The following is a 27,298-nucleotide window of genomic DNA, read 5'->3' on the forward strand; positions in this document are numbered from 1 at the left end:
ATATTGAAAAATCTGTTTGTAAAATAATTAATTAAATTTTTTTAATTAAAAATATTTTATTTTATCATATAKATCATTAAAGCACATTAAAAACTAAATTATACTTACAATAAAATACAAAAATAATAGAAAAAACGATACAAATTGATTTAGTATATGATCTAGTTTTMAAAAATAATAGCAAACTATTTTTAATGCCTTTAATCAAATTATGACCATGGTTAGTATTATGTCCTCTRATTATATCAATAGATATGCGCCAGGTTAGATTTTTAGTAGACAAATGATATTGCTTAAACATATTACAAAAAAATGTGGTACCCAAAATTATTATTAAATTATTGTATTGATGAATGCCACCAAAAAAATGAGAAAAGTCAAACAATATTATTTCTATGTTTTCATTATTATTATAACTTAATAAATATATAGATTTGATGATTGTTATCATAAAAGTACCATACACAAAATATTCAATATAAGTATTACGATAATTATATTCAATTTTGTTGCGAAACWTATTTAAATAATAGTCAATMAGTTTATAATAATTAATTTTWTCCATTATTATTGTTATTCATTAATTGTATTGATTATTAAAAATATTCTATTAATATGTTTGTAGTTTTTAAATAATATTTAAAAATATTAAGTTAGATATCTTATATAACATATAACAAAATAGAGATAACTATGTATTTTGATGATATTTAAACAGTAATATTATTATATTTATATAAGTTTTTAACAGTATTTTCTATTTATAATTATAAATGTATTTACATTTTTAAAAATATATTAATGTTTATATTGTAGATAAGTAAAAAATACAATATTTACATAATTATAAACACGCAATATTTATCTAATAATATCATTTACWATACAACATTATAACATCATTTATAAAATACTGAAATCATAAAAAATATTTTTTATATATATAATGCTATTTAAAGATTTTTTATATAATTAAATACAAACAACAAAAACAAAATTCAATGTAAAATATAATTAGTAAATAATTTTAATTAATGTAAAACATTGTGTTTTTTCACATAAGCTTTATATGCGATATCTTTGAGGTGTTGTTCCATATCTTTTCCGGTACTTTCGAGCATCTGTGCAAATATGCCGTCCCTATCCTTTGATAGTATATATGGTGAATCAAACTGTGCAATCACTCCGGCATCTAATACCAGACATTTATCATAATCCATGATTGTATTCAATCTGTGAGCTATTGTTAAGACAGTACAGTCAGTAAATGACTTTCTAATTGTTTCTTGAATTAGAGCATCGGTTCTGAGATAATAAAAAAATATTTTTATATTTCAAAAAATAAATGACTAGTTTTAGAGTATTATAAAACTATTATAAAAATAATTATTATAGACATACCTGGGATCACAATTGGCAGTTGCTTCGTCTAACACCAGTATCTTATTATTTCTGAGTATAGCTCTGGCCATACAAATCAATTGTTTCTGTCCCACACTGAAWGTACCGGCGCTCTCACTCATCAATTGATCCAACTTTTGTGGAAACGCAGTGACTGTYGACTTGAGCTCAACTTTGGCCAAYGCCTCCCAAATTAAGGCATCACTACATTCGCCAAATGGATCCAAATTCTTGCGTATGGTTTCAGTGAAAACAATCGGTTCCTGAGGTATGATCGATACAATACGTCGTAACGCACTCAGGCTTATCGCTGAAGTATCGATGCCATCGATTTGTATCAAACCAGTTGGTGGTGTCATACGAAACAATGTCGTTATTATCGATGACTTTCCKGCACCGGTTCGACCAACTATTCCAACTGTTTCACCACTTTTGATGACTAAATTCAAATTATGCAAAACTGGATTATCGTTGCCTTCATACTGGAGGCTAACGTCTCTCATAATAATTTCTCCCTTTTGTGGCCAACCTATTAATAAAAATTATAATTTTATCAATAAATTTAYCCAAAATATATATACTATCTATACTTTGAATGACTAACCTTCAGGTGGTTGTACTCCACTATCTAATTCTCTGTCGATTTTCTTCATTTCATTTACTCTTTCAACWGAAGTCATATAAGTCTCGACTTCAGCGCCCAGACGTATACCCCAACTGAAGTATGTGGTCAATGAAAACGCTTGCGATAGAGTCAGACCAATGACACTACTGTCAAAAGTGCCGAGATTTGCTACCATTAAAATGGTCAGCGCTATAATATAGACTATAGATAGCTCATCCAGTATTATACCAAACCATCGGGTGCAAACCATTGACATGAAATACGTGTTGGTRTGTGTGTCYTGAACTGAATTAAATTTTTTCGAGAAATCCATTTCCCGGCCAAACGCCCGAATAGTTGTCAATCCGTTTATAGTTGACGTCAAATGACTGAACACTGGGCTCCGGGCTTTGGCCTCAACTGTTCTTGTTTTTCTAATGGTATTCAATGCAAATTTAATGACAAGAAAATTTGAAATAAATAAAAAAGCAGTCGGTATGATAACCCATGGATTAACAATAGCGCACAGTATGAAAACAGCCATACAGTCCAATAGTATCTCCAGTGCATCAAATGCAGAGGTCGGCAGTATATCATCGATAATACCTACGGATAGGAAATAATTATCAAAATTAATCACACATTGAAAWTACAATTATCAGTAAATACAGACCTAAGTCACGGGACACTCTATTGATTATCATTCCGATTGGATATTTGTCAAAGAAAGCTACCGGTGCTCTCAAAACAGACTCCAAYAGTTTATTGTGTAAGTTAACGGAAGATCGCATACATATAACAAAAAATATGACTGTCTTTGAGATTGAAAATATAAAAATAAGTGCCACAAATAAAGAATAGATAATAATGTTTGTATTCATGTCTTCCGATACCATCCAACTGCGCTCAACTGGTCCGTCAACTATATGTTTGCGYTCCAGATATCCTGTCCATTGAGACAACCAATAGTCACTTCCTGTGAACAGCGATTGTGTGATAATRTTTGACAAGAAAAACGCCGGAATCAATATAATGCCGGCACCGGCTCTCATGTATGTCCAGTAGACTTTGGTCGACACTACTTCTGGGTTATTTGGATCACTGATWATGTCTTCAGATTTGTCTCCATATTTTTGAATACCTCTCTCGTCATAAACTTCTTCATCGGKAAATGAATGATGAGATGAGTCGTGAGATAACAGAGAAATGTGTGACAATTGAGACAGAGATGACGTGCGACTCGTTATCATATCAGATATATGTTTGGATTTGTCATCTCTTTGTAGATCCGAATTACCCGCATATTTGATTAAATCTAAACCTTTGTTTAGAAGTTGTGTATAACTACCCGAAGCAATACATTTACCGTCATTGAGGACCACTATCTGATCGGCGGCTTTAATAAACTGCAATTGATGTGTCACTAATACAACACAATGTCTTTTTAGATATCCTTTAATGCATTTTTCAAATATATGTTTGGCTACTGAAGAGTCGACTGCCGATAATGGGTCGTCCAATAAGAAACAGTCGGCACCGGAGTATAAAGTTCGGGCTAAACTAACCCGAGCTCGTTGTCCACCACTAAGACTGACACCTCGTTCGCCGACAAATGTTTGGTCACCGAATGGTAATTGCTTTAAGTCATCGTCGAGAGCACAGACGTGGACTATCTGTCGGTATTTTCGTTCATCAAATGTCTGTCCAAATAATATATTATCTTTGACTGTTCCGCCAAAAATCCACGACTCTTGACTTGCGTAACCCAACCGTCCCCTAACGGATACAGTTCCCGAACTTAAATTTAGCTCTTTGAGTAATGCCATCAAAACTGCTGTCTTTCCCGAACCCACTGAACCAATAATGACAGTCAACTCTCCCGGTTTGACATCAAATGAGATGTCATCTAAAATGCTAATAATTTTGCCTTCGTTTTCACTATGATTTGCACAAATATTTTCCACTGATATATGGTTTTCACTTTCATCAGTGATAACCATTTTCTTTAATTCATTGAAAGATTTTTTATAYGGATCCTAAAATAATGTATAAGTAATTGATTTTATTATAATCAAAACATTATTATTAAATKGTTATGTAKTAACTGAGTTATCTATAATATTGTAGTGTATTTACCGTAAGTATAGTTAATGTAAGAAACACTTACCGGTACTTCACTATTGGTAAGCAGTRAATGATGTGTTGATTGAAACTCATTTAATAACAAAAATTTCTGTTTCATTAAAATTKATAAAAGTTTTTTAAAAAAAAAAAGATTATTACTATTATTTTCCAGTGTTTAATGTTAACGATATAATAAACAACAAAAATAAAACCTCAATCCTATGTACAGACACCAGTGTTTCGGCACCCAATGATATACTGTATGGAAAATATTGAGTCATAATTCTTCTTAAAAGGTTAACCAGACCTATGGTTACGAAAACGTTTTCGGCATTCAATTGATTGTTTGTTARTATGAAAATCAGTAAACATAGAAATGTCATCACTTTTCCCGATACATAAAACAATGATAGATTGAATGCYCTGATATTCATAACTTTATGTATGGCCTGTATTTCCCTGACTCGTGACAACTCAATCAACTTTCCGAACGGTTTCTCCCAGACATACATTTTGATGACACGCATAGCAGGTATGATCTCATTCATCAGTTTAAGCCGATTGTCGGTTAAGACCATAATTTTAGTCCGGAGTCGCGAAAACAGCGGTCCCATCATTGTTTGAAACGGTGTGTAGACAGCCATAAATGCCAAACCAGCCAAACATGACATTTGTAATTCATACCATAAAAATCCAAATATACAGACCATAAGCACGGGTCCGGTTATTGCAAAGTGTATATATAGTATCATTGTATCAAACTTATAGCAATCGGTAGATAATAGGTTGACTATTGTGCCGATAGTGGTTGTTCTCAATGCACTGTTCGACACTCTAAGGGCTTTGTTGTATATGAGATAATTGGTGGCCAATCGTATTTGCATACCTAACCGGGTTTTGAGAAAAAAATACGGGTGCGATGTCACACATGCTATAGCCTGGACTATACAWATACTGACTGCACTATAGTAAATGTAGGCCCGATTTGAGTGCCAACCAAATTCTTCATCATTACTATCMATTTCTTTGCTTTTTTGCCATTTATCGAGATATTTGATGAGAAAACTCATTGCAACCAATGGTAATATTCTTAACACACAATCCTATTAATGAAAAAATATTAATTTTATTAAAATATTGAATTGATATAATTGTTATACTTTTGTTTGTATTGTATTTGTAGAGGTATTTTCATTACATAATTATAATTTTGTAGTTTTGTTTGATTAACTACAGTAATAAAAAACTACTAATAAAAGTAATTTAATGTTTTAGTAGAGTACTTATTATAATATTTTAYTSAATAATTAAAATATTTATRTACAGTAMAKKATTATATATCAAATTTTTAAAAATTGTTGTAAACTTCAAAAGTTAATATCAGATATCAAATAATTAAAATTAATAATTGAAAATTTATTAAAAGTCAAAACAATTAAATTCATTTATAATGTAATTTATTGAAAAAGTAAAAAAACTTACGACAAATATATTACATAAAGTAAATAAACCAAAATCTAATCCATAAGCTCTGATATATGCTTTCAATAGACTTGGTTTGTGTCCCAACTCCCGTTTCTTGAGCTCCATTTCCCAAAATCTATAAGATTTATATATATATTATGATATATATATAACTATTATAATCTATTTGTAAATACAAAACAATTACTTTAGCAGTCGATTGCCCAACACATCCGATTTGTCAGTTTTGGAGCACTGGTAACAATCGGTAGTTTCAATTGGTTTGCCATAAAATTTGAGAAAAAATGGTAACGTAAACCTTTCAAAAAAATAGACATCAATTACTTAATATTAAAATAAAATTATAGATAAAAAAATATTTATTAACAAAAATTATAATTTACCAAAATTGAACTTTTGAGAAAAAGTTAGCATKATCAAAACATGGACATTTATAATTGTCTGTTTTAGATATTTTCATTATATTACAACAATTATTWAGTTGTTGTTAAGCTATAAATATATTTTGTAATTATATTTTTTTAATGCTAAATAATAACAGTTTTGTTGAATTATATACTGCAWTTTTTWWATTTTTTTTAATTRTGTGCATTAAATATAATAATAAAAATAATTTGATAATCTAATTAATAAAACARTTTTTTGATAATTGTAATTGTTTGGTAAAGTTTTGTACTTTTATCYTAATTAAGACATTATAAATTTTATTAGCCAAAAATGTATGACTTGTTTGATACTAAAGYATAATGAAAATTTTTATATTATAATTGCAAATATCTTTAAATTATAATTGAAAATASTTTTATAATATTGYATGCAAAAAAATGTTGCTTATAATGTATATTAAATTMAATAAAWCAAAATKTTAATTAATTTAGTTTTAAAATTATTTTTAAATAATATTATTTGCTATGTCTTGACAAAACAAAACAAATTAAATTAAAAACTTGTTAATTAGATTTGCAATAATTATATCATTAGTTTTATTTTATTAGTAATTATTATCAACTAATTTTATGAATCTATAAAACTAGTTCATTATGTAAGTGAATGATAGATGTAAACTATAAAACAATAAAATAATATATTATACAAACATTTTTTAAAACTATATAAAGTATAGCCGAAATATTGTTTTCATAAATATTGTAAAAATATCACTTATTTTTACTATTATTAAACATTTTATTTTAACTTTTCTACTTGATACTTAAATCAATACAATGTCTTAAATATTACTTTAAATATAACCTATTTTTATGTTAATTTCAATATATTAAATATAAACTTATTTCATGTATTTTCCAATTATCTTTTATATTATCAATTATATTATCTTTATATTTCCTATATATTCTCTTAAATTTATATACAAATGTAGTTCATTAGCTTGTTAAATTCTAAAAAAATTTATTTCTCAAAAAAATACCCATGATAATTTATTCAAATATTTATCAAAATACTCATCAAAGTATGGCATTTAAGTTGTTAAACTTATTTTTTAGTAATCAAACAAATAATGATTAAAATACATTATCATTAGTAAAGCGAGTGGCCATTGACGGCTTATAATAAAAATGATCAATAAGTTAAAATAAGTTAAATTATATCACTTATAAAAATAATTAAAAAATAAAAATTAATTAATTAAATGCCATATTTTTACGAGTATTTTGATAAATATTTGAATAAATTATCATTATAATGAATTGTTTTGTTTTGAAATGTTTATGAGAAATCAAATTTTTATAATTTAATAAGCCGAAGAACCACTTTGTAATAATATATTTTAATTGTGATATTTCAAATTTTTGTTAAATATCAAAATACACCATAAAATCTAATAAATATAAAAATTAATTTAGATTAAATAAACTAATAAGTGATTAGATAATGTTTAGTGAGATAAACTGTATACAAAAAATTGTTTGAACCAAAATTATGGACATCSAGACCAYAACACAGAACCAGAATATAAAGATTATGATAAAACAATGGCTTACCTGATAGGGTGTGTATGAGCACAGTTGGATCATTTSGGACATTCAACTGCTGATCTCAGAGTTTGGTAGCATATTGTTGTGTATGTGGTTAGGACTACMAATAATTGTTTTRTTTTAACAAATTATTATATATATCTTAATTAAATTTAAAGTTCATAAATTTCACTATACTGTACATTAAACTAAACTAAATTTAATGTAATTTTTTTWAACTTAYGACTTAAATAATATTATAATTATAAAATAATTTTAGTATCACTGCATTAAAAAAATAGAAAATATACAGATCTATAGTTTATTATCAATAAACTGTATTTATTTAAGACAAATAAAAATAATTGTTTATTCAATATAATCAATCAATATATATAAGCCATCACTTATAGCCATCACTTKATATATAGATCTAACTTTCCTTAAAAATCATAAAATCTGATGATTAGTCTACAAAAGGTATGACATAATTGCCATATTTGGCATTAATATCGGCCATCATTTTAGACCTCAACAGTGTCTTCAACTCTTTTTTCTGATWACTATTGTTCTCGTCTTTATTGACCAATAGTTTTAGCAATTTTTTCTTTTGTTGTCTTTTGTCATAAAGATATTGAATATAAATGTTGTCGTCTTTAATACTTCTCTCTACTCTACGAATGGTCTCCCGATGAATGTCTTTATGAATATCGGCCCCAAACTCATCGCAAATCTTTGTAAACAGTTGTCGACATACCGGACACGTCCGTTGGCTATCTGTCCATCGGAGCAAACATTTGCGACAAAACTCGTGTCCACAGCTGTCGAGTCGGCACTTCTTTTCAATGGTCGACAAACATATGGGACAATCGACCTTTGATTTACTACCTGTGCTTTTGTCGACCCGTTTTTTCACCGTAAACTTGTTTCCCATTTTTTCTGTTTGCCGTTTGATATATAAATTTTATCATTATTTTTRAAATTATTTTTGTAAATCTCGTGTTTTTCGGATTTTGTTGTTTTTTGTCAAAAAAAGTTACAACAAAATAATTAAAATTAAAATTTATGAAAAAAAAATAATAGTAATATATTAATTAATCTCAATAAAAATTTGTTTAGAAAATAATTTGYATGAAATCATCATGCTTATTTTTCTATTATCAAGTAATTTATTAATATTTAAAACAATAAAAAAAATAATTATTTTATTTGCCGTATAATTTATACAAACTAAATACATGTACATTGTTATAGATATTATATTTTTTAYAACTATAAGTTAGATAATAATATTGCACGTATCACGCGCTCATTTAATGTACAAATATATATGATAATTAKYGCACGTGTGTCTGTTTGTGTAAAAATAATTTAACARTTTGTTTATATTATAATATAAATTGATATTTTAATAATCACTAATACAGTATTAAATAGAGTTGACTGTATTATATGTAATCAATGTATTCGTATAGCAATAACACATAGAAAACATAAATACAGTTTAGACTCTCTCTTATTGTTTAATAACACAAACACATAGATTGAGTGCTATTTATTGGTTGACTGAATGAATGGTTCAGTGAATGCCAACTAATATATTGTAAATGTTTTCACATATCAAATGAAATCACAAATGATTTGTTTGTTTTGATTGATTGACACAACAATCACAACATAAACACTCAAAAATCGTGTCCAAAATGGTCACCAAAACGGGTCAATCGGTACGGTAGAGGCGGCAGCCGACCGACCGACCGAYAGGATCACTGCCATCATTGTCGACACAACAGCAATGAGTGGTCCAATAGACTCATCAAACGCTGAGACAATTATCTTGCATTTGATTGTCGTCGGCTTTCACCACAAAAAGGGATGTCTGGTAAGTGTCMGACCACTTGTTGGTCATTTAATTATCAACTGATTTTAATCATTTARTGTTTCGTTAGGTCGAGTATTGTTATCCGCCGTTAAGACATGCCGGTGATGGCCAACATACGGGTACTATCACCGSCGATACGACAAYACCGACGACCGTMGYTACCGATAGYGAGACAATAGTGTTACCACATCAATGGAAAACGTTGCCATCGCTGGCACTGCCCGACGGGTCACAYAATCACGAGAGAGACGCCATTTACTTTCATTTGCCAGACTTTATGGACCAAAATCGTACCGTATTTGGTGTTTCMTGTTATCGACAGATCAACGCTAATGTAAGGCTGACTCACACTTGACAGGTGTACTCACAAAGTCTTGTAATGATTTATATCTCATCTAAACTATCATTTAGTTTGAAACCCATTTCTCTATCCATTTACTTATAGATATAATATAATATATTTTTTCTAAATAGTGATAACAATTTTAATTACCGCTAAACATGTTTTTTWWAATTTTAATWTAGATACTGAAAAGCAAGTCATCGGACATAACTCGAGGCTCTGTCCAAAAATCGGTAGTTATTTTGTCACGACTACCKCTKTATGGCCTGATTGAGGCCAAACTCGAAATGATAACTCACGCCTACTTTCGTGAGCTGGACTTCAGTAAAATMGGACTCCTGGAAGAAACATACCATAATCTGAACGCACAGCTCGACACGGGTTTAATGCAATCACCAGAACTATATGTTGGACTCACTCCTCGACAACTGGTCATTGATTTTCATCACAAAATTGTTGTTTTATTTAAACTGTTATTATTGGAGCGCAAAGTACTCTTTTATAAGTCACCGGTCAAACCACTTTGTGTGGCCATACTATCCCTGTGTTCGCTAATGCCCGGACTCATATCGAAAGGACTGACCAACTGTTCGGTGTCCGTACAGCCCAAACAAAACCGGCAGTCGTCAGCCGACGTAGAACTGGTTAACAATACTAGTGATGAATTTTTGGAGTTAACTACTAATTCTCCACTAAAACGAAACATTAATGTCAACAATATTGCCGGTGCGTCAACAGTATCAGTAGTTGCCAGTAATGAATGTGATAGTACTGTCATTTCAGAACCAGTAGCTAATGTAATAGAAAAATGCAGTGATATAAACAACTCTTATGACAWMCTACAACATCAACAACAATCTATGGTCACAGATATGGATGATTCGGACGACGAGTTACTCAAAGAGATAGATAAAGCACTGAGCGATAAGTCGTCGTCAAACAAGTCGTCTCCAGCTAARGATGAGCACAGGGAGGCAAACAAATCACAGTCGATATTCTATGATCTAGAAGAGCCCAAACCGGAACGTGTGGACAAAATTGACGAGTCGTCTAAAYCAATAGAAAGAATGGAAACGCCGCCAATACTCAAGTTGTCTGACACTGATTGTGGACTACCTCTTGAGATATTTAGTTGCGGCTCATATTTGCTGCCATATCTGTCTCTAACTTATTTGGATGTWTTGACTGACGTCCGTATCCGTAGCTGTTTGATTGGTGCCACAAATTTTCTTTTCAAACAAAAGAGAGACATTTTTGATGTGATTGTTGAAGTAATTATCTTTTATTTTTATATAAATCCTACAGTAATTTTGAGTATTTTTTATATAATCAGTGAAYMGTTAGATTAATGGTTGATTGCATTGTTATATAATATAAATTTTTATTGATTTRCACAGTTGGACGGCGCMAAAGTTGAGATATTGGACCCGGATTTGCGCAAACAGTTGACTTTRACCACCGAAGATCTACGTTTTGCTGATTTTCTGGTCAAAACGGTATTAAATGACTGCGACAATAATGGGAAAATAGTGACATCTTTATCGAAGGCACCGGTTGGGAGGGTAGCGATGAGTGGATTAGATACCAGTTTAAAATTTATTTACTTCATTTGTTAAGGTCATCGGAAATGGACGGTTAGTTTTAATTATAKTCTAATTAATATATTATTTTTGTGTTATTATTGGTATAATAATAATTAATAACATTTCTATGATTTATCAGAAAACTCTAAAGATTACACCAGTTTTAACAGTAATTTTTTAAGCGCCTGGCGTTCGACACACAACTACAAAATCTGGAGTTCCGTTTCCCATTCGGCTGTGTTTGAGGTGCCCTCCGGTCATCCGTTTGGCGGACAACTGAGTGTTAACGATATGAAACTCAGACTATCGCAGTATGTTTTTTAAATAGATTTGAATAATTCATAAATTGTTTGACAGAAATACTAAAACATGTTTTGTTTCATATAATTGAAGGATATTTTATTCAAAGACTGAACAAAACAAACGACTGAACCAAACAGTTCAGCGAACTTCCCGTGCGATGGGCGGCGCCGTCACTTCAGCCAAGACTGCCATCAGTTCTGCAGTGAACTCATTTTGGAGCAATTGGTCGCAGACTAAGACCAACAACACTGATAGCGCTTCCGACAGTATCGGTAACAGTGATAGTGATCAACAAAACAACTCCAAGAGGCCCGAAGCTGAGACACAACTTTAATGAGCAAATTGTTTGTTACAAATTGATTAATTAAAAAAAATTGTGTAATATTTAAACCAAATATTTTATTAGTTTTAATATACGGTAATTTATTYAACAAATTATAATAATAAAATTATTTTGTTAGTACACTATACCATTATTATATATTATATATATATATAATTTATGGTATATATTATACACACAAACAATTGAATTGTTATAACCAGAAATATACAGTTTTGTGATTTATAATTCCAATATAAAACATGTCTTTATTTCCGTTAATAATTTTTTAATAGTCAAATATTATTAATTGTGATTTTTTATTTTTATTATACAGTTTACAAACTTGCAATATGTTTGTACTTGTGATGTGGTTTTATAAAAAGTTTTTAATTATTTTTAGTTTTATTAATGAATTGAAAAAACGATAATATTTTAAGTGATAAAATCATGACACATTTATAACATATTATGTTTTTATAATATAAGTTTATTAAATCTATTAATAGGTAAATATTTATTTTGTTAATTTTATTCGATTGAATTTATAAATAAAATTAATTTATGTGATTTTTAAAATATAACATTATGTGATTCTTTAATAAATTAAGTAAAATGGTTTTAATTTATATTGTTATCAATCGATAGCGTATTTTMCAAACAAAAAAATATAATTATTTTATATATGATACGCGATTAATAAAACTAAAAATAATAAAAATTTAAAATATAACCAAGTATGATTTTGTTAATTTTACAAGGTTAAAAATAAATTAGAACGAATMATAAAATTTCAATCTTAATTGTTTTCTGTAATTTGTTGTTTTCTAGTAAAAACCCGATYCTATGATAATATTATTAATCAATATTTTTTGCTAATACATAGTGTTTTTGTCAATAATTTAATATATTTTTTAATATAATGTTTAAATTCATAATCATTTTGAATTTAGAAATGATTTTAAGTTAAACTATAATATTTTTTKTTTTATTAGTAATAAACTCAATAATATTTGCAAATAAATATACCGTATATATAATTTTGCATGKTTGCGATAAGGGGTAGGGGGTAAGTCATCTTAACCCTCCTGAGAAAGTTTTTTTATTTTACCCCCTCCYAGACCTAAAGCCAAAAAGTTAAGGGGTTCCTACAAATTTAGAATTAGATTCTTATTATTTAAATTACTATTTTATTTTTTATAACGTATTAATAAATTCAAAATCATTAATTTTTATATTACCAAAATTTACTGTTCTATTGTATTATAATTTTAAAAGTTAAAGAAATAATTATTGTWGTYGTTTTTAGYTTTTTWTAATGCAAAAACTATTGTAAAAATAAATATTATTGTTTGAGTGTATATTTTGAGTATTAAGGAATTGAGTTGTTAGGGAATTTATAGGGAATTTATAGGGAATTTATAGGGAATTTATAGGGAATTTACTAMAATTTTGTAAAAAAAWTGTTTWAAAATTCAATAAAAACTTTACACCCATTATATCCCYTAGGTTTATCGAGATTTTTACAATTTTACCCCCTATACCTCCCGSTTTGTAGAAAATACTTTTCTTATCACTTTATATTATATATTAATTWKATATATTTATCAAAATWATATTTATGATAATGAAATTAAAATAAAAAAYTCTTATCATAATATTTATTGAAAACTATTTATTAAAAATCATCAAAAAAAWTYCTATTATTTATGTAAAATATATTTATAAGGYTAAAAAACTAGGTTAAACAATATTATRGACAATTTACTACTGTATATTTCATATAAAATATATACAGAAAATCTAGAAATAYAATTATTTACACTTTWTTATTATAGTWTTTTCATTGTCTTTTTTTTGGTTAAACTTTTTTTTACCGATAATATATTTTTTATAATAAAAATTGTTTTATTTAACTTTAAAATTAATAAACTATTAATATTATWTTAATTTTTTTMGAAATTGAATTTTACTTTAAATCTAATTGTCATCATTTATCTGGTGAATGACGTGTGCTATTTGTCGCTTAAATACTCAATAAATAAAATGAATTAATAATAAGTGTAATGCACTTAACTCTCTAACCATTTATTTGATTGTTTGAATTGTTGTACTGTATGTGATATTGACATAAATTTTTATTTATTTTTTTATTAAATAATTTATATAATTAATATTAATGAAATAAAATTTTTGCATATAAATAAAATATTTTTGTTTAATAGTTAAATAAATGGATGAATAAATTAATAAGATGAAATATATTTCAATATTAATTCATTCAATTGAAATAATTGTGAACATATATTTTAAAAGAGTAAAATATTTAGATATACAGTATATACTGTATATATAAATCATTCAATTAAATTATTATATAATAAATTTTTATGCTAATATATAGATTTTTGTGAATACGATGATATTATTTATAATAATTATTTTATATTTATTTAACATAAAATTTATCATGTGTTTTAAATACATAACACTATAAGTTTTGTCAAAATTATTATATAATAGCAATAAATATTTTACTATTTTAATAATAATTTCTTGCCTATTGATTGTGTAATTTTTGAATAATTTGTTAGAAAATAATTTACTTTAATTTTAATATAATATATTATATATTAATTTATAATATAGCTTACCATATTGAATAWWTTTTATAATAATAATATGCCAAATATATTTTATAACTTAAWGTTATTATTATCTAACTATTATAACTTTAATCACATGCTTTAATAATTGATGTCATCCTCCGGATAACTGTTTTATATAAAAGTATATTATTTTATAGGATGTTTATGTTTTATTGAATATTTTTTWAAAACAAACAAAAATCATTTAATTAACATATCAATTAAATARTAGTTGCAATTAAATAATCTCTTAATTAGTTCCTATAAATAATGGATTAGACGACAAATGTTATTTTAATTACTAGTCTTATCATATAAATCTAAAGTACATAATCAACAATATTTAGATCATTAAGTGTACATTTTTTATTACAAAACTRTAGTTATTTATAAGAAAAATRTTTATTTTTTTAATTAWACAATTATAGTACTGTACATTGTTTACATTTTTATTTTATAAAATATTTATATAATAATTAGTACATTATTTAACTTATTAGTATACTTTTAAAATGAAACAAATATTGCAAACTAGTTTATATGACAATGAAATTCTTAATTTTTATTACAAATTTAAAATAGATATGTTTTTATTACTTATTTATAAATATATACTAAAGYTTATAAAGTTTATAAATATATCACTAAAATGTTATCAATTATTAATATATGAATCACTATTTTAACTTATTTTTCTTAATGAATTAATTAAAATATTATATAATATCGTAATTTAATAACTGYTTATTAACTAATAATAAACGTATGTTATATTATATATATATATTAAATAATTATTTGTGAATTGTGGAATTATTCAATWTAWATCATTCGCTTAAAATAAATTTTAAAAAATAAATATTTAATTAAATTACAAAATAAAATGTTATAATATTAATTTTTGCTTAACTTTAAAAATAATATATTTTAAAATTTAATTAAATTATATTTATACACTAATTATACTCAAATTTAATTGAATTACAAATAAATATGGAAATTTATGTTACTTTTTGCTATTATGAAATATATTTTATCATCTAATATAATTAAAATATTTAATTATTATCAGTTAATTTATATACTTATTGTATAAAATTTATATACAGTAAAATTATTAACCATATATTTTATGTATAGTAGAGTACATCAAATTTAATATTATGGAAATATACAATATATTAAAAATTTATAGAATAACATAATATATTTGATAACATATTTCTAATAAMTATAAAAAATTATCACTTACTGTACTATTGCCAACAATAATAAAATAGAAATAATAAAACAAAATAAAATAAAGATAATTGGTATAACATTTTATTACAGTTTTCGTATTAAACTGTATATAAAAGCATACATTTTTGTAATTAAATACACTAATTTTTCTGTACATTAATAATTAACTTATTATTATAATAGTTACTATACAGTACTATTGTTATTATAGTACAGTTATTAGCACTATATTATGTGAATATCATTTAATTTAATATGTGTTTAATTTACWAGACTAAATTTATTATAATGTTTATTTTGCATGCTAATGAAAAATAGTTTGTAAAAAAAAATAAAATTTAAAAATTAATATTAATGTGAAATTTTCAATGTAGTTAATTTTAATAATGTAATATTAATGGATTAAAARTTATATAATTTATATGATATAATTATTAAATTATATTTTTGTAAATTTAATTAATAACACGTTTTGAACGCTTAAGCGATAGCTAATTGTAGCTACAGTACAGTACATGAATTTTGTGATTTATGTACCAGTGTCAAATTAGAAATTTAATACAAAACTAACATTTTATTATATAACAATTTATYGATGTTGTCGCTATTATTACTATTCTACATATTTTCAATAATAATTAAGTTTATGTGTGTTATTTTACAACAACAATCGATGCCATCAAAACATACAATGATATATTGGTTTTCGTGTTATAATATATTTTTTATGCTATTATTATTAGTGTTTCATATGATATCATCGATTAAAAAGCGAGTAAAAGTAAAGTGAAAGGAAAGGGAGAGAAAAGGGAAAGTGAGAGAAAAGCATAGGGAGAGTGAAAGAGAGAGAGAGAGAGAGAGAGAGAGAGAGAGAGAGAGAGAGAGAGAGAGAGARACTAAAAACTGACCTAAATTTTCATCGGGATCTCTGACTACTATATAAACATATTGTACAACAAACAACAAAAAATACAATAATAAATACAAAAGTAATTGTATTGATTCCTATTAAACTATAGTAAATTTATACATACATATCATATGATTTAAATATATAAGTATAAGTTATATAATGTGTTGCTATAAAGTGTGCGCTAAAAAAATTTAATACAATAGCAGTAGTTTGCTATAATAAGTTTAATTTTATTTATTATTATAATAATATATATATATATATACTGATACCATAATAATTGTATTTAAAATAAAATTTAAATATTCAATACAATATATTAGGGTCTCCTCTCTGTATATCACTGTTTATATACAGTATATACGGTGTATATCACTCTCTTTTCTCCACATAATTGGTTGATTGTGTCAAAAATTATTTTGCGGCCAAACCATCTGGTATTTAAATATACATATATTTTTTAAGAGTATTAATTACAATTTTAATTATATATATATAAATATACTGTATGTTGTATACCGTATATGATATAAATATGTTATTTACATTTATTTATGTATTGCATTTAATACAATATATWGTTAATTAAATAGCATATACAGTACAGTATTATATTATATTATACACAATATTCAAATTCAATAGGCATTGGTTCACAATATTCATGTGCAGTGAGATCGACAGTGAATACAAGTTAGTATATAAAGAAATATTTATTTATATAATTATATATATATTTATATATGACATGTGATTTTTATAAGAATTTTAAAAGAGAAATTCAATAATAATATATTAWATTAATTAAAAAAAATAATTATTAAAAAAACTTTTAATTATTGCTCTTTTAGTATTTTTTTGTATTAAAAAACTTTTATACATTATTATCATTCTATACTGTATATCGATTTAAATACCGGTGCAAATAGATAGACAATTATATATCATTGCAAGCAATCAATCAGACATATCTATTCATATAATAATAACAATAATAATACTAATACTAATAACTGTTGGCATTTTGTTTTGACAACTGTTCGGGAATCAGGTATTCAACCGAATATAACGACTCAAAAACTACCAGTGCTTCTATCAGACGGCAAAGGTATGTGCAATTCATATAACTTTATATATTGTATATAAATAATTATTAATTAATTTTCAACATATTAATTTTAACCGCATTATATAATATTATATAGCATGTACAGTATATACAGTACATTTGTGCACTTTTTTGCACTTTTTTTTTAGGTAAATACTGTAGAATTTATTGTATTTTATATAATAAAATTTATGTTAACTATGATTAAAATCTAGCTATTGGTTAACATATAATTAAATATTTATAATAATAATATAAATAATAATAAATAAGTAAGGTAAAATACAACAAAAAATATTTTAATATTATTATTATGATAATTGAAATCGATTGCGACATATTTTTTCTATACAATTTTAAGTGCATTTTTCATTAAAAATACTGTACTTTTAAAGAAAATATAAATAAATTAAAAGTTAAATAWATGGCATGTATAAAAAATGCAATTATTTCATTATATAAGTATAATATAATAAATAATTATAAATCCATGACATAAATATAAATTTTACTTATATATAGAAATATTTTGCCGTATCATGCAATATGTCGTATTAAAAAAAAAAGTTATCCTGGTATGCCATTAATATTAGTTTTTTTAAATATTGGTAATTATTACAAATACAGTAGGTCAGTAAGTTAATATTTAATAATAATTAAAAAAATTGTTGATCATCACTTTTTTATAAAGTGAGTGAGTGAGAGAGAGAGAGAGAGAGAGAGAGAGAGAGAGAGATTGAGGAGGTGTTAATTAATATCCGGTTATTAAAACATAAACTTTAATTTAAGTGCAAAGTGTTAGTTGTATTGAATATAAGGAAATGCTATCATTAATTAAACATAACATAATAAATAATAAATAATATATAATTGTAAATTGATCTAAAACATCTTGTTTTTATTAATAATGATTTTAAATTAAAGTTCATTTATAATATTTACTACTTTGATATTTCTGATTAATATATTAATAAATTCAAATGAAATTATATATTTTTAGCTATAGTTTATTTAATTTTTTAAAAATATATAAATGATTATTATTAAAACATTAGAAAAGCTTTAGTAAACTTAGATAACTAATAATAAATAGTTAACACAATATTTTTTATTATATTAATCTGTATTTATAGGTAAAATTATAACAATATTAATTTAGTAAATATAATAAATATTATGTGTTTTATTATATTAGCACATTTTTTAAAACTAGCAATTTATTAACAATATAATTGTATTATTTATGCACACGTGTCATACATACACACACACACACACACTCACTCAGAAAGAGAGAGAGAGAGAGAGAGAGAGAGAGAGAGATTGTACAAATAAAATATGGGCAGTAGGAAAATTTCCCTGAAATATTTTCTACACATATTAATACTATTAAAGCAAACATTTATTTTGCAAAATATACCGGTATATTATGTACTTTATAAACCATATAAGAATTTTTCTCAAATTATGATAACAAAAACATTATCACTAGATTTCAATGATTTACTTATCCATTGATTTACTGTATAAGTAATTCACGTGAAATCAACTAATATTTTTATTAACACTAAAATCTTAATACAAAAATTGATTGAAAAATATGTAATAACTATAAATTATTGATAAACTATATTATATGAAATAAACACAATGCTCTTCAATATCAAACATTACATAATAAAGTATTTATGTGTAATAATAAATAAATGTATTGATATGTTTAGTGTGTAATTCCAATGAATAAACTAATAGTTTTTTAGAGTACAAAAAATATATTTTATTTTTATGAGATAAGTAGTGGTTAGAGATTATAATAATTAATATAAAGCTTGTGATTCACAAAACATTTTTTATATATGAATTTCAAGTACTTATCACTGGATATGTGTTGGGTATAAAAAGTCTGTTTCAAACTTTTTGATAGCTCTCTATACATATCATATCATTTTCAGTATATATGAAAAATTTCTATTAATAATATATTAATTATATGATATATATTTATAAAACACGATAAATACATTTACTATTATAAACATTAGAATTTGCTATATAAATGTGTTTTCATTCGTTATTATTAAGTAAAATTGAAATATAGAAATATTTAATTTAATAATAACACTAATAATAATAATTTTTGTAACAACTAAAAAGTTTATTGTTTGTTTATGTGGTGTTATTATTATTATTTTTTTTGTTATAAAAAATTAATTAATTTTTATATATATGTTGATCACCGATAGTATTGAGACGTTATGCCAAATGGCAGATGAAAGCAAACAACAGCAACACATTCACTATTATTATAACATTGGCTGCAAATGGAGATACAAACAAATGCGTTATTTTCATTGCAATCCTAAACATCAAAATCGTATGTTATTTTTATAAATTAAATAATTAAATTTTATCATATTTTTCAATATAATTAATTTTTTCCTCTAAATCTACTAGATTTTTTTTTTAATTGTAAGCAAGTCTAATAACATTAATTAATCAATCAATTTCAATTATGTCCGGAAATATTTGATAAATATTTTATTATAGATATAAAAAATAAGTTTCTTAATTAGGATATACTCTTAAAGTTTATTTTTAAAAACTAAAAATAATCAATTTTGTTATAAAATGAACTAGCTAAATATCATTATTTTATTTAAGATTAGCAAATAATGTTAACATTTTTTTGTCTTATTGTTATAGAAATTAAATATTACGATGATTTCAGTGCATTATTTCATCAAAAAAATTAATCAAGTGACTTTTTACTAAAAACAACATAGATTTAAACTAAAAAAATAATTATCAATTTTATTTGCCTAACACCGATAACAAGGCACATACAAACATACACTAAAAAAAGTTTCATATGATATAACTTGCCATAAAAAACACAACATCACTAATAGCTTATTATAGTACTGTATATTATTAATAGAAATAATAAATTTTATGTACAGTATTTATATGTACTTTAAAATTCATAGACTTATTAGTGTTGAAAGTATGGATAAAAAACAGTTTATAAAATTTTGTTATCAAAAAAATAGTGTTTGTCTCCCACTTTACGCCAATTAAGTGTTTCTAAGCATCAGATTTGGATCCGTTATATAAATATGAATCGCATTTTTTTCTATGATATATAGATGAAGGTAATATAATACCAGTTTATATTGGAGGAAATGTAGTTTATGTTTAAAAATATATATATATATGTATGAGGTGCTCAAAGTTTCATATACAGTATAGATTATATTGTAAAATAATACTATTGAAAATATGATACATATATACCCACACATATAAAGATATATACATTTGGTGATATGATAAGCTCAGACGACCAAATCTAATACAAACAAATATATTGAAAGATATACATATATACTATATAATTGATCTTATGATTTGATCATTAAAACACTTTAACACAACTATATTTATATACACGTCATATCCTATGCCTAACCCCATATTACTTTTAAAAATTTAATAATTATTATTTTAACTCCTATTTAAAAAATAACCTATCATTTAATTTTATTATTTATCACAAACAGAGACTAATAAACTAAGGGAACCATTGGACAGACGGTGCAAAACAATATCATCGAAACTTCCCTATGATATCAATAATAATAATGTTATTAAGCAATCACATAATGGTAAGCATAATATAGTAGAAATATTATTACTATTATTATAGGTATTAATTTCTATTATCTAAAATAGCTTGAAATTCAAACGATTTCTAAAACTTTTTATATCGTAGAGTAGTATTTGCTTTATAATTGGCATTTATTTTTTAAATATTTTAATGTAATATTGTGTTTATTGATATTATGTTGCAATTTGATAACTTACAATTACAAATTACAAAAAAAATATATATTACAATAAATTGTAGACACATTTATCACAAAATAATTTATAGTATATATTTATTATTATAAGATATTTATTGTACATGTATTAAATTATTGTTTAGACTACAAGAAAAAATGTGTCTGGTATTTTTTCTTATAAAGAAATGTTTGTAAATTTTGTAATGTAATATACAGTATATTTAGTGAAATAATTATATAGAAATATTTTATGCATACAATTATCAAATTAGCACTAATATATTAAAAATACTAATAATTTTTTTGTTATTTATAATAAAGTTTAATTAAAAGCTCAATTATTTAAATTTGTCATTTACGGTTAAATTGATTAGATTTTAATTATAATAATAATTACTGTAATATTATTATTATAATTACATTTCAAATATAGTTATGTGTTACTAATCGTTAAGCAATTTTCAACATTACATTAACTTTTAAACAATTGATGAGTGATGATGTTTTGTGTTTATAGTTTTGATTTCAATAATTAACAATTATTTTACATATAATTACTATAAGTTATTAGTTAGTTATGACCTCCACTGTGACATTTTTATTTTTAATATAAAATTTATGCTTTAATTAAATGATCATAATATTAGAAATTACTGCAATATTATTAAATTAATTTGAAAATGAGCTCAAAATACAAAATTCAAGCTCTTTTATAATATTTATTCTAAAAAACAATAGACTATTTGTTTAACTAATTGAAACGTTAATAATGTTTGTCTTTATACTATAAATATGATTAGATAATAATATTAGTAATTTTTATAAAAATCATTTTTAATTAAAAATTATTATACAAACATAATAATACTTTTTTCAATAATCTAGATATTGTAAACATTTTATGATAAAGTACATAATTTTATTTTTTGTATTAGTTTAATTAATATTGATATTGATTAAATTAACATTTGATTTTTGATGGAATAATTGCTTAATAATTATATAATGCATTTAATAATCTTAGTTCATTAAATTAATTTTTATTGATTTAATTTTTTTTAAACAGATATTATAATTTTGAAAAATATATTATTAAAATGTCTATATATTTTATAGTATTATAAAAAAAAGTTGTAAATATATAATTAAACTCTATAAATATTATTAATGATAATATTGGCATATATATATATAAGTTTAATAAAGTTTATTTCTATTTATAAAAATTAACTAAAAACAAAAAAAAATAGTTCATTATGTACGTCAATGCTTTTTTAAATGATGTTAATTTTATATATATAGTATAATATACTAAAATACAATTTATGTGAGCATTTGTTAACAATTAATTATTTTCAGTAAAGCAAATAATATATCCTTTATATATGTTTGAGTTTTATGACAGAAGTTGTACGAGTCATGAGAAATGTTTATTTGAACCGGAAATACATATCATTTACTATTTGAGTACTAATTCTTGATTTGATAAATGGTTTATTAAAATACTTTTAATTTAGTTTTTAAAAATAATTTTAATTAATAATAAATTAATAATAAATCATTACAAATATTAAGTTAATATAAATATTTGTTGGTTTATTATGTCATAAATTACTATAGCATTAATAACTATAGTTAATCAATATTTTTATAAGTTATAATATTATTATTATTTTATTATTATTTTTCTAGACAATGAATTTATCTGTGATTATCATAGTTGCGACAAAATTTATAAGTCATGGTTTCAATTGCAAAGACATCGATCTCAACACTATAAAGTGCAAAGTGAGTACACATTTGGCACAAAAACACATAAATGATTTGAAATTAAATTTTTTCATAATAATAATWATTAGATAAACCATATCTGTGCGATTGGAAAGGCTGCTCAAATCAATTTAAAAAATTGAAAAATCTAATTATACACCGTAGACTACATACAGGTATAGAAATTAATTTTAATTAAAATTTTTTTAAAATAACAAATAATTTATTTAAATTTTATAGGCGAACGTCCATTTAAATGTGATTATGAAAATTGCAATAAAGGCTTCAGAGCTGCCCATAGTTTATCATCTCATAGGAGAACACATAATGAAAATTATGACAAAACTTGCAAATTGACGGATAAAACTAGTGATGACAACATGTTTGTCGATGAAAAGCTTGAGATCGACTAAAATAATCAATTTTTTTTTATTTATATCTATAATCAAATTAATTTATAATATATTTTATGTGAATATATATTTATATTTTATAAAATTAATTTTTAAAAATATATTATGTTTTTTTATTGTTGTTTTTTCAATTATTGTGTCAAAAATAAAGCGTTGTGCCATTTAGATTGGATAAATTAAATATATATATATATATATATTTGTTTTATAATTTGTGTACACACATTTTCATTGAATAAGCAATGTTAMTTTTTCTATATATAACAAAAAAATGTTAAAAATTATTTATGTTAATTATATATAAATTAAAAATAATTTTATTATTAATATTTTTATATAATGTATGAGGACGCTAGTCACTTATATATATATATATATATATATATATATTATTTATTATTATTTTTTTGTAATAACATTTAAAAATAAYAGATAAAAATTTGTGTTAAAACTAGTGTTAAAATTTTTATCTATTTAGAATTGTTATTTATATGTATATTTTTATTTATAATTATTAACTATATGTATAACTAATTAGATTATTAATTAATTATTAGATGTCTTAATTATTAATAATATATTACTGTATGCACTTTATTAACATTAATTGTTATTTTTTATAAAATAATTCAATTTATGTTATTAAATATTTAAACACTTAGATAAATATTGTTAACATTTTACATAATAAATATAATACATGTAGAATAATATATATTATAAAAAATATAGAAAATAATAAATACAATTATGATTWAGATTTCTATTGTTATTATTAACAATATTTATGAATAGTTTATTACAATTATATTTAAATATATTTATATTATAAACATAAACATATTACTGTATTTATTATTATTTAAAAAACAATTTTATTAAATTTACAATACATATAATGACATCTATCATATATATATTGTAAGCTTTTAAAAATGATATTCAATTTTTAATTTTAATTAAATTTAAGCGTTATTAGATATTAGTTTAGTTATCTAYTTAATAAAATGACAATTTATATTTTAGGTTATTCAACTTTTCTTATAAATAATAATAATATTGTATCAATAAAAATATAATTTCATTTTTGTAAAAATTTACAAATTGACGACTATAAATTGATAAAGTTTTAGCAATGGCATTAATTACAATAAAATTGATATAATATTGATGATATTAAAATGTTATAGGTTAGATATTTTTTAAATTTATAATTTATATTAAAAACTTTAACAATACTAATAATACAGTTAATAGTAATTATYGGTAAAAACATATTAAATTATTCCTAATATAATTTATATTCAATATATTAATCAATGTTAGATATCGATAGGTGTCATAGCATGCAAATTACAAACCGTTTACTTTTTAATCAATTAAACAATATTTTTGCGATACTATTAATGACATTGAATGTGTTTATTAAATTTATTTATAATATTTTCACACAATTTCATATACAGTATTAATTGTAATAATATAAAATAACATAACAATATGTGTTTTTGTAATTTAGTTAAAGTTCAATGTCTTTAATATGTACTTTGATTTATAGATTTATAAATGAAAAATAATTTTATTAATATAATGTAAAAAATCATTTTTATAATAATTATTAAAATAAATAGTAAAAAATTAATTATTAATTAAAATATTTATTTAACAGATTCTAAATAATGAGTTGTATTCACAGATACAGAGCATTTGACAAAATTCAATCATAGAATTGAATTTTTTATTTTTTAAAAATATATATATATTGTTACAATCAGTTATCTATTAACAAAAATATATTTATTAAAATATGTAAATAGTTATTTTTTATATTTTTTAATTCAATAATTTAATTAAAACTTGAGTTGAGTGGCCGTTGATCAGGCGGCCAATAACTCGGGTTCGGTTAAGTATACGAAATAAGTACACGTTTTTATATGAAAGTAAACGATTTTATTAATTATAAAATATGCGACTAAACGCTGTAAAAGCTAAACGACTACTACTGTTGCGGAAACGGTAGAGTCGTTGAAATAATGAAATGCTGCCGCTTATGATGTTGTGTTGAGCGCCAGCTGTTTACACACTCCCCGGCCGCGAAACTGCGTATATTGTCCGAATTTTGCGACCTTCGGGTAATGCGATCACGTACATCAATCGGTGATGTGTTTCGGTGATTACGGTCTTGTTTATCATCAAACCGTCGTTGTTTGTCTTGTGGTAGACGTCCAATCGGTGTCACAGGTGGTCGTATTAGTGGATGTTTCTTTTCGGTGTGATTTGTGATATCACGCTTAACGGTGAACAAACCAATCTGTGGTATTCGCGGACTTCTGCCGGAACACCCAAACGATTTGTTATGCGATTTGATCGGCTCCTGTCGTCGACATTGACGTTTCCAATGATATTCGGTGAAACCGTGTCGAAGACATCGAGGACAAGGAGTCGGCGGTATGTCATACTTACGATTGTCTTTACGATTAATGCGATTATTTTCGGTGACAATACCGACTTTTTTGACTGTCATATGTGCGACTTTCGGTTTATTCGAGATATGTCGTTGACTTCGCAGGCGCACAGTTGTCTTCATTTCTGCGATGTCGAGTCCAACGAGAACATCGTACGCGATGTCCATTACGTGAATCGTTACGTATTCGGTGTGTCCGTCCATTTGAATCTTAACGTTGACGACACCGAGTGTATACTTATCGCCGGCGATGGTACCTACTTTGGTCTTATGTCGCGCGTCCGGTCGGAGTTTCATTTGTTTTGCGACATCCTTCGATAAGATAGTAATGTCGGCGCCATTATCTATGAAAGCTCGTACGGGTTTGTCATTAATTCGTATGTCTCGATATCGTTCAGTATGCGAGACAGCGTTAATCACTGGATCCGGATTTTTCGGTTCTGTTCTCGTACAGACGCGCATCCAGTGATATTCGGTTATGCCGTGTCGTCGGCATCGTGGACATGGAGTCGGTGGCCTATCATTGTTACCATTCTGTCGCTTTTTCCAACGATTACGTTTGGGTTGGCCGTCTTCGTCGTCGATAGCGTTAACGTTAAAACTTTTATTTCTTTTTCGTGTCTCTTCGACGAGAAGCGCTATTTGTAGCCATTCTTGAGGCGTTGTCGGTCGTTGACAGGCAATCAGCGGCCTGTAGTAGTCGGGCATACCCTTCGTGAGTAGACCTATCTGTTGTTCGTCGGAGGCGCGCTCTTCGTCCAGAAGGCGGCGCATTTCGTGATAATACGTGAGTACGCTCTCATTAGCTTTGAGTTTTCGGTCGGAGGCTTCAACAAGACCGTGACCAACCATACGACCAAAACGCGCAATCA

General features: G+C 24.8%; 4 protein-coding genes across 4 annotated transcripts; 2 read left to right on the plus strand and 2 right to left on the minus strand.

The window, feature by feature from the left end:
* Positions 1-1,031: 1,031 nt before the first annotated feature.
* Positions 1,032-6,051, minus strand: LOC128963320 (ATP-binding cassette sub-family C member 4-like). Its single transcript, XM_054309824.1, has 9 exons — positions 5,998-6,051; positions 5,802-5,912; positions 5,612-5,729; positions 4,342-5,232; positions 4,173-4,238; positions 2,679-4,041; positions 2,006-2,611; positions 1,402-1,930; positions 1,032-1,305 (listed from the first exon to the last, which is right to left on the minus strand). Exons 3-9 carry the CDS (start codon positions 5,717-5,719, stop codon positions 1,032-1,034), a joined length of 3,837 nt encoding a protein of 1,278 aa, XP_054165799.1. The 5' UTR covers positions 5,720-5,729; positions 5,802-5,912; positions 5,998-6,051.
* A 1,943-nt stretch (positions 6,052-7,994) lies between these two features.
* On the minus strand, positions 7,995-8,543 carry LOC128963386 (probable E3 ubiquitin-protein ligase DTX3). The gene has a single exon (XM_054309889.1). It carries the CDS (start codon positions 8,522-8,524, stop codon positions 8,057-8,059), a length of 468 nt encoding a protein of 155 aa, XP_054165864.1. The 5' UTR covers positions 8,525-8,543; the 3' UTR covers positions 7,995-8,056.
* A 552-nt stretch (positions 8,544-9,095) lies between these two features.
* Positions 9,096-12,082, plus strand: LOC128963380 (late secretory pathway protein AVL9 homolog). Its single transcript, XM_054309883.1, is given in 7 exon segments — positions 9,096-9,472; positions 9,540-9,806; positions 9,998-11,086; positions 11,213-11,333; positions 11,336-11,449; positions 11,538-11,709; positions 11,792-12,082. Coding segments are annotated over 7 exon segments (2,094 nt in total). The 5' UTR covers positions 9,096-9,385; the 3' UTR covers positions 12,036-12,082.
* A 5,147-nt stretch (positions 12,083-17,229) lies between these two features.
* Positions 17,230-24,015, plus strand: LOC128963181 (zinc finger protein GLI2-like). The gene is made up of 8 exons (XM_054309676.1): positions 17,230-17,263; positions 17,472-17,519; positions 17,878-17,934; positions 20,178-20,308; positions 21,495-21,599; positions 23,472-23,567; positions 23,639-23,725; positions 23,790-24,015. Exons 2-8 carry the CDS (start codon positions 17,491-17,493, stop codon positions 23,960-23,962), a joined length of 678 nt encoding a protein of 225 aa, XP_054165651.1. The 5' UTR covers positions 17,230-17,263; positions 17,472-17,490; the 3' UTR covers positions 23,963-24,015.
* The last annotated feature ends 3,283 nt before the right edge of the window (positions 24,016-27,298 follow it).

The sequence above is a fragment of the Oppia nitens genome, unplaced genomic scaffold (assembly GCF_028296485.1).
Source record: "Oppia nitens isolate AA-2021 unplaced genomic scaffold, nextdenovo-longstitch-racon4-pilon3 scaffold7_pilon_pilon_pilon, whole genome shotgun sequence".
Classification (NCBI taxonomy): Eukaryota; Metazoa; Arthropoda; class Arachnida; order Sarcoptiformes; family Oppiidae; genus Oppia; species Oppia nitens.

Excerpts from the sequence above, each read along its gene's own strand:
- LOC128963181 (XM_054309676.1), top strand. The coding sequence starts at position 17,491 with ATGTGCAGTGAGATCGACAGTGAATACAA. Across the intron at positions 20,309-21,494 it reads CAATCCTAAACATCAAAATC|AGACTAATAAACTAAGGGAA; the intron begins GTATGTTATTTT and ends TATCACAAACAG. Across the intron at positions 21,600-23,471 it reads TATTAAGCAATCACATAATG|ACAATGAATTTATCTGTGAT; the intron begins GTAAGCATAATA and ends TTATTTTTCTAG.